At 39.2% G+C, this 15,454-nt stretch overlaps 2 protein-coding genes across 2 annotated transcripts; both read right to left on the bottom strand.

Moving 5' to 3' along the window:
- Positions 1-227: 227 nt before the first annotated feature.
- LOC133052782 (X antigen family member 5-like) lies at positions 228-5,560 on the bottom strand. Its single transcript, XM_061137631.1, has 4 exons — positions 5,504-5,560; positions 3,827-3,965; positions 3,296-3,421; positions 228-289 (listed from the first exon to the last, which is right to left on the bottom strand). Exons 1-4 carry the CDS (start codon positions 5,558-5,560, stop codon positions 267-269), a joined length of 345 nt encoding a protein of 114 aa, XP_060993614.1. The 3' UTR covers positions 228-266.
- Positions 5,561-9,835: 4,275 nt separating this feature from the next.
- On the bottom strand, positions 9,836-15,168 carry LOC133052781 (X antigen family member 5-like). The gene is made up of 4 exons (XM_061137630.1): positions 15,112-15,168; positions 13,435-13,573; positions 12,904-13,029; positions 9,836-9,897 (listed from the first exon to the last, which is right to left on the bottom strand). The coding sequence occupies exons 1-4, from the start codon at positions 15,166-15,168 to the stop codon at positions 9,875-9,877; spliced, it is 345 nt and encodes a 114-aa protein (XP_060993613.1). The 3' UTR covers positions 9,836-9,874.
- Between the last annotated feature and the right edge of the window lie 286 nt (positions 15,169-15,454).

Below are 15,454 nucleotides of genomic sequence, written 5' to 3'. Positions count from 1 at the left end.
AAAATAATCTAGATCTAAATTTGTGGAATTAATATGCATATTTAGAGGAATTGTTGGACAGAAAATCTATATACAAACATTCTGTCTCTACATACATCCTCAACTAGACAATAAAAATCACAAGCCATGAGTTTCCAATAACATTAAACAGCCAGGGATAACTTTAACAAAAAATGTGCCAGGAGAAAACGAAACTTTATTGACAGAACTTTAACAGTCAAATATACAACGTAAGAACAGCATAGATCATTTCAGTTTATCTTCTTTCAAGGAAATGGTTGCCCTTCACCTACAATATAAACATTAAAGAAGTTACTTAGCAGAACTTTATTTCGATGACAAGAGAAGTATAGAAAGTTCACTGCAGTTGTAGTTTTATAAAATGGACTAAAACAAGAACACTAAGGGCGACCCTTTGGCTTACCTTCAGTTAATCCTCTCTAGAGATTTTATAGACTTTTCAAGCATATTACCAGTATTTTTAAAAACACACTACTCTTCCTAGTTATACAAGACAATGAGGACACTGAGTTCAGAACAAATGAAATCAATTGAACCTATCAGAAGGTCGTTTTCAGTAGAAGGCAAACCTGTGTACACATTCAGTAAAATATCTAACAACAAAAAACACCCTAAGAAAAACAAAATACACAAAAAATGAAACAAAAAGTCCCAAAAAAGTATCATTCAAATGTGTTGGTTTGAAATAATAGTCCGAATATAGGATAGCTAAACAGTTGTTATCTCTCTTACTGCTTAAGTGAAGTCAATAAAGAGGCCAGTATTGCATTTGTTTCTTCTCTACTGTGGAAAAGTGTAGAAATTTTCATTTGTTCTAATTTATCCCTGATATGGTTGTTTGAAGTCGGTTAAACATTTGTCCCCCTTTTTACTTGTGGCCCTCATGTAATTCGGAATGTTTCTTTTCACCCTGGAAAGCATTCCAGTTGGTATAATAAATTATATGCTGACACTAATTTTAAGTCATTACTATCACTGGCGACATGGTGACATCAAAATGTGAAGCAGAAATAGGACTGTTTCTCACAGCCACACCAAAAAAGGAAAAGGAAAAAAGGAGAGAAGAGAAGAAAAGGGAGAGCAAGAGGGAGTATGAGTCAGAGAGAAAAGCAAGTAAGAGAGAAAGAAAATCTGGAAAAGCAGATTTTTTTGTTCGTTTCTGAATGATAATTGCTTTTGAGAGACAACTCTGACCAATTTCAAGTTCATCCACGGCATTTGTGATGTTTAGTTATTTAGTTACTGTGGGGTATGTTAAATAATATTTGTTTTCCCACCCTATTAGCCATTTCATCAATATTCTGAAAATATCTGAGTTCCAGATTATACTCAGTTTTAATTCTGTAAGATACTAACTGTTATTGTCTGGGTTCATATTTCTTATTATGTATACTTGGGCTCTGTCCTTTTTCTTCACAGTTATGTAGACTGAGAGGAATGGACTTGCAATTTGGGGTTGGCAGATACAAACAATTTTATTCAGAATGGATAAACAACAAGGTCCTACTATACAGCACAGGGAACTATGTCCAATCTCCTGTGATAAATCACAACGGAAAAGAATATTTAAAAGTGTGTGTGTGTATACACACACATATATATGTTAAAAAATTATGTAAACTAGCACACTGTCTTTATTTATTAATAGTTGAGTTTATTTTCCTCTTCCTAACAATTCATACCTGTCTTTTATTCAGTATCGTTTTCTTTCTCCCTTAGGTTTATTCTGTTGCTCTTTTTCTTACCTTTTATGTTGGGTGTAGGATTTTGTATTCATGGACTTTGTAATTTATGTATTTTTCTTTTGAAATAGCACACATATTTAGGGCTAAGATTTTTCTATGAGAACATTTTAATCATGCTGTGTAGTTACTTGAAAGTAGTCTGAAAGTTGTATTTTCGTCTAAATGTTCTAATGGAATGGAACAAAAATGTAAAGTGAACATATTTAGAAGGCTAATACACAGTAAATTCTTCCCTAACTGTGAAATTCTTCCTTTAAAATCAGAACCATGCAATTAATTGTCAGCCATTTGGAAAACACGTATGTGAAACATACTAAGTTGATTACGCGGGAAGAACTAGAGTTACAATCTTTGCCCTTCAAAACTTTTTAAACTCATGTATCAAAGAGGAAAAATAACATACTTCATATGATTAGAGACGATCATATCATGAGGCTCAGGTTTTTATTAGTTTTTTAAGAGTGAGAGTGGGATGTATGGCAAAACCCATCATAGTATTGTAAAGCAATGATCCTTCAACTAAAATAAGCAACCCTACCCCTGAAACACGACCAAACGTGGGGGCAGGTGGTGTGCCTAGCATATGTATCTTACTCACACCTGCCTTGAATATCACTGACTACATGCACTCTCTCAACTTGATCAGCCACAGAAACAGGAAACTAGACTATCTTTTGCCATTTCATTGTTCAGTCATTTCATGCTTCACTGGGGAAAGGACTGAAAATCCAACTATTTTTTTTAAGAGCTAGAGAATTCAGAATTTGAGAGAATTTAACAAACACGAAGCAGAATGTTGGCTCATTTTCTTTTTAAAAAAATTAATTTACTTATTTTAATTGGAGGCTAGTTACAATATTGCGGTGGTTTTTGCCATACATTGACATGAATCAGCCATGGGTGTACATGTGTCCCCCATCAGAAAATGAAATCTCAATTCCCCTGTTATAATTTGAGTCGAGATGATATTTTATGATAAATACATCATGAAAAAGAGTATTCTTGTATGCATTCCATCAAAGAGAATCAGAGAACGCAAGAATGAGCATTGAAAAATGAGCATTTTAGTGTATCTGTTCTGAATTCACAATTTACATGAGTAAAGTTGAGTTTAGAAGTTAAGGGATTTCATAGAATCACACACATTATGTTAAAGCTGGTACCAGAACGTGTTTGAATGCCTGAGCATATTTCATATAAACTGATATTTATTACAAATGCATTCCATATTTGTTACAAGCAGAAATTAAAAAAAAACAAACCTGAAAATTATTAACTGTTGCTTAAAGTACTTATATAATGAAGAAAACGGTTTCCTATTTTCAACTCGATAGGGCTTTGATCCTGTCTGTTTCTTTATTCCAAAGTCTGTAAGTCAGACACTCAGGCATCTGGGGTCTGAACTATCTTTCAAAGAATATGTGAACTCTGTTATTAAAATAATAGTAGTGTTCCCTCTATATTATGAAAGATATAATATTCTGGAAAAACAGAAACCACATAAATTACTTTCTGAATGGATGACATACCTGCTTCTGGCATTTCAACAGGCTCTCTATTTGATGCAATCTCCTCCTTGACATCAGGACCATCTCCACCCTGACCCCCAGTCTTTGCCACAGCCAATTCCCGGAGATCAGTTTCCAGGACAGAATCTTTAAAAACAACGCATGAATTCAGCTGTAAAGCATACAATATAAACAAGGGAATGATGATATTAATTCCCTCAGTGTTATGAATTAAAAGCCTTAGGATAGTATGGTAAAGATGTAACGACTAAGAACCTCAGGAGCATTATTCCAGGAATGTTTTGCTGGAGAAAAGGGAAAGCAGAAGTTTCTGAATGCTATTGCCATTTTCCTTTTCCAGGGTTGTCCTCAGACAACTTAGTTGCCCCCTCTCTCTTTGTCTTGAAAACAAGGGAAAATTTGAGCGACCACACTAACTGGCAAATTATACTCTCCTCAGGATTTTAGGAATTGTCTGAAGTCCTTTTCTAATGTTTCTTTTCCTCCTCTGACTGATTATGTCTTAAGGCATGATGCACAGATATACTTTACCTTCAGAGGCATCCTTCTCCTTCTCTTCATCAGGATTCACTGGATCCTTTCCAGTTACTTCCTCCTTTTCAGGTGTGATATCCTGAATCTCAGCTGGTGGTTCCTCTTCTTGAGGTTGCTCAACACTGGGCTGCGGGTCCTAGGAGAGTGTGCATGCAAATAAAAACATTTTGTTGTTAATACATCTAATAGCATAAACATAGATAATACACAGATATATCTGATCATAAGTAAACCTAACAATATTTTTCCAACACAATTCTGTGTACTTCCTTTTAATAAAGTGACTCTTCCCACAGAGAAGAGTTAGCTCCCATAAGAGTTGCCCAGAAAGACTTTGGAAGTTATTTCAATCTATGCTGGGATGGAAGTATGCAATCTGTTGTTAATAAGCAGGAGGAGGGAGTCACTGGGCACATTTCCAGGCAATTTAACAGTACACTCATCCAGGCAATGCCAGACTGTAATATATCTGGATCCGTGTTCCTTCCTAAGACAAGCTGTCACCCTTTATCAGCATGGAAGACCTGTATCACTGCTTCTGTACTACTTAACATTATTTTCTCAAAAATAAACTTGTGCGAATAGAAAACATCAAATGGTAAGATACTCACAACCACACGTTCATCCAGCCGGGAGCAATATGGATCTACAGGTCCCAGTGTTGATGCCCCCTGCCCATTCATATTTCTCCCTGAAAGTAGAATATTGTGATTCGGATATTGTATTTAAGAGCACAGCTATATTTGACCACTTTTATGACCATATGTTGATTATTTTTTTTTTAATGTGAACATACTTTTAAAAGAAAACTCTGGTTAAGTATGAGTGTACATGCATTCCAATTAAACCAAAATACAGTTGCTTGCAAAGCCATTTGTGTCTCTGCTAAGCTGGCAGAGAAATCACCTTAAGGTACACAGGAAGGCTGAATTTTTGTGAGGAAGTGTGATTTCACAACAGAATTCTCCATCATGAAGATATTTAGTGAAATACTGCTAGGAATTTAAAACTTCAGGGCTATTGCTCTTCTCACACTCCTATTCACCAGACCTATTTCCCCAACTCCCTTGGAATTCAGTTGGAACACGAAGAAAGGCTCAGTCTTACAGCCTGACTATGGGGAGTTTCTCAGTGTCCGTGGCTGAGGTGAGTCTGCATGCAGAGCAGCCGGTCCACTTCTCTCTTGGCACCTTACCACAAAGCCCGCGATACAGTCACAACCCCAGCGCGGTCCAGTTTCTAGGTCTCTCCTTAATCGCCCACCCCGCCCCCTGCCCAGGTCCCACTGCCGGCTCCAGATTCTGTGCCCTCTCATCAGTTCCAGGGCCCCAGTGAACCAGATATCTCAAAGAGCACCCCCAAGTCTCCCCCCACCATCATCCGGGCCCCTGCCCTCCTCTGCCCACCGCCCTTGCTCTCCCAACACCAGGGCAAGAACTATGGCGTCGCGACACTTGTGAGGAGAAAGATGACGACCTCGAGGGCCTTCTTCCTCAAAGGCCCCAGATCGCACTGCCCGACCCGCCCGAAACTCGCTGGCTCCCCCTCACACGTGCACACACTTAAACTCCAGACAGGACAGATCTGTGGACCTACCTGGTGAGTCTCAAGTGGTCAGAAAGAACCGGGATCGAATAAACACACCCGTCTCAGGCCCAAGGCTCCTCACAGCACGCTCAGGAAGGCGTACGTGCACCGAGGCGCATGCGCAGGAAGGGGTACACTGCGCATGCTCCCTGAGTTGGGCGTGAGCTGTGCTGCTTGAGGTTTTCCCGCCACTGAGCTAGTCCTGGAACCGCAGGGTCTCTGCAGGATGAGCAAGGAGGCTTGAATACTATATTTTTTTCCTTCCAGTGCAGTCTTTCTTATGCATCCACAAACTGTGGTGATAGGAAGCCCCAGGTTACCCTTAGGGGAGCATGTGTCTCAGAAAGACACTCATGACAGAACTAGACATTACGGTTTTTAATACCTATTTTTATACAGGCTTTGATGAACCATTTCCTTCTCTGCTTCTGGGTTTTCCAGCATGCTTGCAATGGCTTTACTCACTTCCATGGAACAAATACATAAATAGATACCCCTGTTTCCTTTTTTTGCTTGGAGCACTGTGCATTTAAATCTCTGAACTGGTAACAGATTTCTCTGAATATACCTCTGGTTCCTATACAATATTGTTCTTTTAGCATCGGGCTTTACTTTCACCACCAGACACATCCACAGCTGGGTGTTGTTTCCACTTTGGCTTAGCCTTTTCATTCCTTCTGTAGCTATTTCTTCACTCTTCTCCAGTAGCGCATTCTTCTTATTCTAGTACAGCAGAAATTTTCGTACTTACTAGGAGGTTTAATTTCACCCGGTTTTACCCAAGAGAAAGGAAAACATGCTCACACAAGGACCTTTACTCAAATAATCCACACATGTATTCCTAACAGCCAAACATAGAAACAACTCAGTTATTCAACAACTGGTATACAGGTGAAAGAAAAACAAAAGAGTATACAAAAAAAAAAGAGTATACAAAGTGTACAAAGGACTACTGTACCGTAATAAAAAAAGAAAAAACTAACTACTAATGCATGTAAGAGCAAGGATGCATCTTAACTGTGCAAATGAGAGAACCAGATACAGAAGGCTACAGGTTATATGATTTAATGTCGATGGATTTCTGGAAACAGCACAACTGTTGGCACAGAAATGTATCTGTGGTTGCCAGGGTATAGGAGTGGAGGAAGGAGTCTGATGGCAAATAGCCCAAGGGAGCATTTTTGAACGATGAGACATTTTCTACATTTTTATTGCGGTACCATTTACACCACGGTATACATTTGTCAAAAATCTACAAACGGTAATACGTTAAAGTGTTGGCTTTTATTGTATATAAATTATACCTCAATACTTTCTTTAAAGGAAAAGGAAATTTTAAGTATCTCAGTATTGGTTATTGTATCCATCTAGACCATGAGCTCAAAAAACATAAAAATCGTATGTTGGAATTCTTCCCAGACCTGGCCAACTTCCAGGATTCCCCATGACACCTTTGTACTCTTATGACAGGACACAGAAACTTGGTCTAAACCATGTTTACAATTCCCTCTCCTTCACCTCAAGTCCAGATTCTTGCTGAGTTCTGTCCATTTTACTTCGTAAATGTCTAATGCGTCTACTTTTCCCCATGTCCACCACATCTGCTCTAGTCCAAGGCCTCCCTCCATTTAATTGTCAACCCCCTTCTAACGGGTCTCTCATATTCACTCAGGGTGTCTGTCTCCCTCTTCCCACCCTCTCCCTCCCTCTTACAGTTGCAGAACTATCACTTTCGAGATAAAGGCTACTCTCCTATACAAGGACTTGAAGGCATGGTCTAGTCTCTGCCCACTTTGCTACCAACATCGAAAGGAGAGCTTCCTTTTCTTGTCTCTCTTATCAGGCTTCCTTCACACCATCCAATTCCTAAGCTTCTCCATTTAGATTGTCCCCAATTTCTGAAGCCCCCTGGTTAGTAAACTCCTTCAAGCTAGGCTTCACTTTCAGATACACAACTTAGGTTTCAAGAAGGCAAAACAACCAAAGATCAAATTGCCAACATCCGTCAGATCATGGGGAAAGCAAGGGAATTCCAGAAAAACGTCTAATTCTGTGTCACTGACTATGCTAAGATCTCTGACTGCGTGGATCACAACAAAGTACAGAAAATTCTTAAACAGAGAGCAGTACCAGACTACTCGACCCGCCTCCTGAGAAACCTGTATGCAGGTCAAGAAGCAACTCTTAGAACCAGAGTTGGAACAAATGACTGCTTCATAATTGGGGAAGGAGTACGACAAGGGTGTATATTGTCATGCTGCTTATTTAACTTATACGCAGAGTACATCATGCGAAATGCTGCACTGGATGACTCACAAGCTGGAATCAAGATTGCTGGGAGAAATATCAGCAAGCTCACATACACAGAATGATACCACTCTAATGGCAGAAAGTGAAGAGCGACTAAAGAACCTTTTGATAATGGTGAAAGAGGAGAGTGAAAAAACTGGCTTAAAACTCAAATATTAAAAATCTAAGATCATGGCATCTGGTCCTATCACTTCCTGGCAAATAGAACGGGGGTAAGTGGAAGCAGTCCATCCTAAAGGAGATCAGTCCTGGGTGTTCATTGGAAGGGCTGATGTTGAAGCTGAAACTCCAATACTTTGCCACCAGATGCAAAGAGCTGACTCATTTGAAAAGACCCTGATGCTGGGAGAGATTGAAGGCAGGAGGAGAAGGGGACGACAGAGGATGAGATGGTTGGATGGCATCACCGACTCAATGGACATGAGTTTGGGTGAAGTCTGGGAGCTGGTGATGGACAGGGAGGCCTGGCGTGCTGCGGTTCATGGGGTCGCAAAGAGTCGGACACGGCTGAGGGACTGAACTGAACTGAAGTGGAAGCAGTGACAGATGTCATTTGCTTGGGCTCCAAAATCACTGCAAGTGGTGATTGCAGCCACGAAATCAAAAGACCTCCCATTTTCAGTCCTTTTGGACCTGGGTTTTCATACCTCTGTAAGGGCACAACAGCTGCTATTTATAATCCCCTGTTATTCCTTAAGCAGAGTGCATTCTGAATAGGTCCTATGTTGCAGAAATATATATTTTTGGTGTGTGAGGATGGAGATGGGGCCTCAGAGATCTAAGCGTTTTGTTATTACATAGTAATAAGGATATAAGGGAGGAATCAGACAGCTGGAGGACTTCCCTGTAGCTCACACGGTAAAGAATCTGCAGGAGACCAGGGTTCGATCCCTGGGCTGGGAAGATCCTCTGGAGAAGGGAATGGCAATCCACTCCAGTGTTCTTGCCTGGAGAATTCCATGGACAGAGAAGCCTGGCGGGCCACAATTCATGGGGTCACAGAGTCAGACACGACTGTGTGATTCACACACACACACACACACACACACACACACAGTTGGAGGGCTTCTGAGATCTGGTCACTATCAAGCCAATAGGGGACGTCATGGAGAAGAAAAGATATTTGTGGCTGCTCTCTCCCTGCACCCAAAAAAACTTGGAAGGCAAGTCAGAAATGTGTGAAAGATATGTTGTGGCATTTGCCATGGAATTTGACAGCAGTTTTGTCCTATCTCCCTACAACCGTTAACAGTGGCTTTGGCATTCCATTTCTCTATAGGACCATACAAATATATTAAGTTTTAAAAAATTGTTTCTCTGTCAATGATTTCATCAGGGACACCGTATGAGATTTGGGTGGCACATTTTGTAAACCCATTTATTCAAGAGAAGACGAAAGCCTTTTATGAATTTTTTATGTGTGGGTATATATATGCATGTATATGTATTAACATGTAGATTACACCTAAAGAATATGTTAGGACCAAATTTTGTTACCCCTAGAAGTGCAAGCGTGGTTTAAATGTATAAGGTTACCACTGCAATTCACCACATTAATAGAAAAATGGAGGGGAAACAATTCTATGATCATCACAATTGATGCATTGTAAGTGTTTGATGAAAATTAATCTATATTCAAAACAGCAAACTAGGAATAGAATGGAACTTACTCTGATAAAGTATATCTACAAAAAAAGCAACACAAACAGGTTGAAATGGAGAAGATTTTTCATTTCCTATCGGAAAAAATGCCAGTTATCACCTGCTTTAGTCAAGACTATTCTGGCTAGGCTTGTTCAATGCTGCAAAATGAGGAAAGGTTTAAGGTTTAAGCCAGTAGACACTGTTGATATTCAAATATAATAGTCTATTTTGCAAAGCAAAAATAATCTAGATCTAAATTTGTGGAATTAATATGCATATTTAGAGGAATTGTTGGACAGAAAATCTATATACAAACATTCTGTCTCTACATACATCCTCAACTAGACAATAAAAATCACAAGCCATGAGTTTCCAATAACATTAAACAGCCAGGGATAACTTTAACAAAAAATGTGCCAGGAGAAAACGAAACTTTATTGACAGAACTTTAACAGTCAAATATACAACGTAAGAACAGCATAGATCATTTCAGTTTATCTTCTTTCAAGGAAATGGTTGCCCTTCACCTACAATATAAACATTAAAGAAGTTACTTAGCAGAACTTTATTTCGATGACAAGAGAAGTATAGAAAGTTCACTGCAGTTGTAGTTTTATAAAATGGACTAAAACAAGAACACTAAGGGCGACCCTTTGGCTTACCTTCAGTTAATCCTCTCTAGAGATTTTATAGACTTTTCAAGCATATTACCAGTATTTTTAAAAACACACTACTCTTCCTAGTTATACAAGACAATGAGGACACTGAGTTCAGAACAAATGAAATCAATTGAACCTATCAGAAGGTCGTTTTCAGTAGAAGGCAAACCTGTGTACACATTCAGTAAAATATCTAACAACAAAAAACACCCTAAGAAAAACAAAATACACAAAAAATGAAACAAAAAGTCCCAAAAAAGTATCATTCAAATGTGTTGGTTTGAAATAATAGTCCGAATATAGGATAGCTAAACAGTTGTTATCTCTCTTACTGCTTAAGTGAAGTCAATAAAGAGGCCAGTATTGCATTTGTTTCTTCTCTACTGTGGAAAAGTGTAGAAATTTTCATTTGTTCTAATTTATCCCTGATATGGTTGTTTGAAGTCGGTTAAACATTTGTCCCCCTTTTTACTTGTGGCCCTCATGTAATTCGGAATGTTTCTTTTCACCCTGGAAAGCATTCCAGTTGGTATAATAAATTATATGCTGACACTAATTTTAAGTCATTACTATCACTGGCGACATGGTGACATCAAAATGTGAAGCAGAAATAGGACTGTTTCTCACAGCCACACCAAAAAAGGAAAAGGAAAAAAGGAGAGAAGAGAAGAAAAGGGAGAGCAAGAGGGAGTATGAGTCAGAGAGAAAAGCAAGTAAGAGAGAAAGAAAATCTGGAAAAGCAGATTTTTTTGTTCGTTTCTGAATGATAATTGCTTTTGAGAGACAACTCTGACCAATTTCAAGTTCATCCACGGCATTTGTGATGTTTAGTTATTTAGTTACTGTGGGGTATGTTAAATAATATTTGTTTTCCCACCCTATTAGCCATTTCATCAATATTCTGAAAATATCTGAGTTCCAGATTATACTCAGTTTTAATTCTGTAAGATACTAACTGTTATTGTCTGGGTTCATATTTCTTATTATGTATACTTGGGCTCTGTCCTTTTTCTTCACAGTTATGTAGACTGAGAGGAATGGACTTGCAATTTGGGGTTGGCAGATACAAACAATTTTATTCAGAATGGATAAACAACAAGGTCCTACTATACAGCACAGGGAACTATGTCCAATCTCCTGTGATAAATCACAACGGAAAAGAATATTTAAAAGTGTGTGTGTGTATACACACACATATATATGTTAAAAAATTATGTAAACTAGCACACTGTCTTTATTTATTAATAGTTGAGTTTATTTTCCTCTTCCTAACAATTCATACCTGTCTTTTATTCAGTATCGTTTTCTTTCTCCCTTAGGTTTATTCTGTTGCTCTTTTTCTTACCTTTTATGTTGGGTGTAGGATTTTGTATTCATGGACTTTGTAATTTATGTATTTTTCTTTTGAAATAGCACACATATTTAGGGCTAAGATTTTTCTATGAGAACATTTTAATCATGCTGTGTAGTTACTTGAAAGTAGTCTGAAAGTTGTATTTTCGTCTAAATGTTCTAATGGAATGGAACAAAAATGTAAAGTGAACATATTTAGAAGGCTAATACACAGTAAATTCTTCCCTAACTGTGAAATTCTTCCTTTAAAATCAGAACCATGCAATTAATTGTCAGCCATTTGGAAAACATGTATGTGAAACATACTAAGTTGATTACGCGGGAAGAACTAGAGTTACAATCTTTGCCCTTCAAAACTTTTTAAACTCATGTATCAAAGAGGAAAAATAACATACTTCATATGATTAGAGACGATCATATCATGAGGCTCAGGTTTTTATTAGTTTTTTAAGAGTGAGAGTGGGATGTATGGCAAAACCCATCATAGTATTGTAAAGCAATGATCCTTCAACTAAAATAAGCAACCCTACCCCTGAAACACGACCAAACGTGGGGGCAGGTGGTGTGCCTAGCATATGTATCTTACTCACACCTGCCTTGAATATCACTGACTACATGCACTCTCTCAACTTGATCAGCCACAGAAACAGGAAACTAGACTATCTTTTGCCATTTCATTGTTCAGTCATTTCATGCTTCACTGGGGAAAGGACTGAAAATCCAACTATTTTTTTTAAGAGCTAGAGAATTCAGAATTTGAGAGAATTTAACAAACACGAAGCAGAATGTTGGCTCATTTTCTTTTTAAAAAAATTAATTTACTTATTTTAATTGGAGGCTAGTTACAATATTGCGGTGGTTTTTGCCATACATTGACATGAATCAGCCATGGGTGTACATGTGTCCCCCATCAGAAAATGAAATCTCAATTCCCCTGTTATAATTTGAGTCGAGATGATATTTTATGATAAATACATCATGAAAAAGAGTATTCTTGTATGCATTCCATCAAAGAGAATCAGAGAACGCAAGAATGAGCATTGAAAAATGAGCATTTTAGTGTATCTGTTCTGAATTCACAATTTACATGAGTAAAGTTGAGTTTAGAAGTTAAGGGATTTCATAGAATCACACACATTATGTTAAAGCTGGTACCAGAACGTGTTTGAATGCCTGAGCATATTTCATATAAACTGATATTTATTACAAATGCATTCCATATTTGTTACAAGCAGAAATTAAAAAAAAACAAACCTGAAAATTATTAACTGTTGCTTAAAGTACTTATATAATGAAGAAAACGGTTTCCTATTTTCAACTCGATAGGGCTTTGATCCTGTCTGTTTCTTTATTCCAAAGTCTGTAAGTCAGACACTCAGGCATCTGGGGTCTGAACTATCTTTCAAAGAATATGTGAACTCTGTTATTAAAATAATAGTAGTGTTCCCTCTATATTATGAAAGATATAATATTCTGGAAAAACAGAAACCACATAAATTACTTTCTGAATGGATGACATACCTGCTTCTGGCATTTCAACAGGCTCTCTATTTGATGCAATCTCCTCCTTGACATCAGGACCATCTCCACCCTGACCCCCAGTCTTTGCCACAGCCAATTCCCGGAGATCAGTTTCCAGGACAGAATCTTTAAAAACAACGCATGAATTCAGCTGTAAAGCATACAATATAAACAAGGGAATGATGATATTAATTCCCTCAGTGTTATGAATTAAAAGCCTTAGGATAGTATGGTAAAGATGTAACGACTAAGAACCTCAGGAGCATTATTCCAGGAATGTTTTGCTGGAGAAAAGGGAAAGCAGAAGTTTCTGAATGCTATTGCCATTTTCCTTTTCCAGGGTTGTCCTCAGACAACTTAGTTGCCCCCTCTCTCTTTGTCTTGAAAACAAGGGAAAATTTGAGCGACCACACTAACTGGCAAATTATACTCTCCTCAGGATTTTAGGAATTGTCTGAAGTCCTTTTCTAATGTTTCTTTTCCTCCTCTGACTGATTATGTCTTAAGGCATGATGCACAGATATACTTTACCTTCAGAGGCATCCTTCTCCTTCTCTTCATCAGGATTCACTGGATCCTTTCCAGTTACTTCCTCCTTTTCAGGTGTGATATCCTGAATCTCAGCTGGTGGTTCCTCTTCTTGAGGTTGCTCAACACTGGGCTGCGGGTCCTAGGAGAGTGTGCATGCAAATAAAAACATTTTGTTGTTAATACATCTAATAGCATAAACATAGATAATACACAGATATATCTGATCATAAGTAAACCTAACAATATTTTTCCAACACAATTCTGTGTACTTCCTTTTAATAAAGTGACTCTTCCCACAGAGAAGAGTTAGCTCCCATAAGAGTTGCCCAGAAAGACTTTGGAAGTTATTTCAATCTATGCTGGGATGGAAGTATGCAATCTGTTGTTAATAAGCAGGAGGAGGGAGTCACTGGGCACATTTCCAGGCAATTTAACAGTACACTCATCCAGGCAATGCCAGACTGTAATATATCTGGATCCGTGTTCCTTCCTAAGACAAGCTGTCACCCTTTATCAGCATGGAAGACCTGTATCACTGCTTCTGTACTACTTAACATTATTTTCTCAAAAATAAACTTGTGCGAATAGAAAACATCAAATGGTAAGATACTCACAACCACACGTTCATCCAGCCGGGAGCAATATGGATCTACAGGTCCCAGTGTTGATGCCCCTTGCCCATTCATATTTCTCCCTGAAAGTAGAATATTGTGATTCGGATATTGTATTTAAGAGCACAGCTATATTTGACCACTTTTATGACCATATGTTGATTATTTTTTTTTTAATGTGAACATACTTTTAAAAGAAAACTCTGGTTAAGTATGAGTGTACATGCATTCCAATTAAACCAAAATACAGTTGCTTGCAAAGCCATTTGTGTCTCTGCTAAGCTGGCAGAGAAATCACCTTAAGGTACACAGGAAGGCTGAATTTTTGTGAGGAAGTGTGATTTCACAACAGAATTCTCCATCATGAAGATATTTAGTGAAATACTGCTAGGAATTTAAAACTTCAGGGCTATTGCTCTTCTCACACTCCTATTCACCAGACCTATTTCCCCAACTCCCTTGGAATTCAGTTGGAACACGAAGAAAGGCTCAGTCTTACAGCCTGACTATGGGGAGTTTCTCAGTGTCCGTGGCTGAGGTGAGTCTGCATGCAGAGCAGCCGGTCCACTTCTCTCTTGGCACCTTACCACAAAGCCCGCGATACAGTCACAACCCCAGCGCGGTCCAGTTTCTAGGTCTCTCCTTAATCGCCCACCCCGCCCCCTGCCCAGGTCCCACTGCCGGCTCCAGATTCTGTGCCCTCTCATCAGTTCCAGGGCCCCAGTGAACCAGATATCTCAAAGAGCACCCCCAAGTCTCCCCCCACCATCATCCGGGCCCCTGCCCTCCTCTGCCCACCGCCCTTGCTCTCCCAACACCAGGGCAAGAACTATGGCGTCGCGACACTTGTGAGGAGAAAGATGACGACCTCGAGGGCCTTCTTCCTCAAAGGCCCCAGATCGCACTGCCCGACCCGCCCGAAACTCGCTGGCTCCCCCTCACACGTGCACACACTTAAACTCCAGACAGGACAGATCTGTGGACCTACCTGGTGAGTCTCAAGTGGTCAGAAAGAACCGGGATCGAATAAACACACCCGTCTCAGGCCCAACGCTCCTCACAGCACGCTCAGGAAGGCGTACGTGCACCGAGGCGCATGCGCAGGAAGGGGTACACTGCGCATGCTCCCTGAGTTGGGCGTGAGCTGTGCGGCTTGAGGTTTTCCCGCCACTGAGCTAGTCCTGGAACCGCAGGGTCTCTGCAGGATGAGCAAGGAGGCTTGAATACTATATTTTTTTCCTTCCAGTGCAGTCTTTCTTATGCATCCACAAACTGTGGTGATAGGAAGCCCCAGGTTACCCTTAGGGGAGCATGTGTCTCAGAAAGACACTCATGACAGAACTAGACATTACGGTTTTTAATACCTATTTTTATACAGGCTTTGATGAACCATTTCCTTCTCTGCTTCT

This window comes from Dama dama, chromosome X (genome assembly GCF_033118175.1).
Source record: "Dama dama isolate Ldn47 chromosome X, ASM3311817v1, whole genome shotgun sequence".
Lineage (NCBI taxonomy): Eukaryota > Metazoa > Chordata > Mammalia > Artiodactyla > Cervidae > Dama > Dama dama.
The sequence above is the reverse complement of the archived record's forward strand: the minus strand, read 5'-3'. Positions and strand labels throughout refer to the sequence as shown.

What these genes read in the sequence shown, in the direction of transcription:
- LOC133052782 (XM_061137631.1), bottom strand. Translation starts at nt 5,560, where the DNA reads ATGCGCAGTGTACCCCTTCCTGCGCATGCGCCTCGGTGCACGTACGCC. An exon ending in GGAGAAGGATGCCTCTGAAG is followed by an intron (nt 3,422 to 3,826) that starts GTAAAGTATATC and finishes TTGTTTTTAAAG; the next exon opens with ATTCTGTCCTGGAAACTGAT. An exon ending in TGTTGAAATGCCAGAAGCAG is followed by an intron (nt 290 to 3,295) that starts GTATGTCATCCA and finishes TTTATATTGTAG; the next exon opens with GTGAAGGGCAACCATTTCCT.
- LOC133052781 (XM_061137630.1), bottom strand. Translation starts at nt 15,168, where the DNA reads ATGCGCAGTGTACCCCTTCCTGCGCATGCGCCTCGGTGCACGTACGCC. An exon ending in GCACGTACGCCTTCCTGAGC is followed by an intron (nt 13,574 to 15,111) that starts GTGCTGTGAGGA and finishes ACACTCTCCTAG; the next exon opens with GACCCGCAGCCCAGTGTTGA. An exon ending in GGAGAAGGATGCCTCTGAAG is followed by an intron (nt 13,030 to 13,434) that starts GTAAAGTATATC and finishes TTGTTTTTAAAG; the next exon opens with ATTCTGTCCTGGAAACTGAT.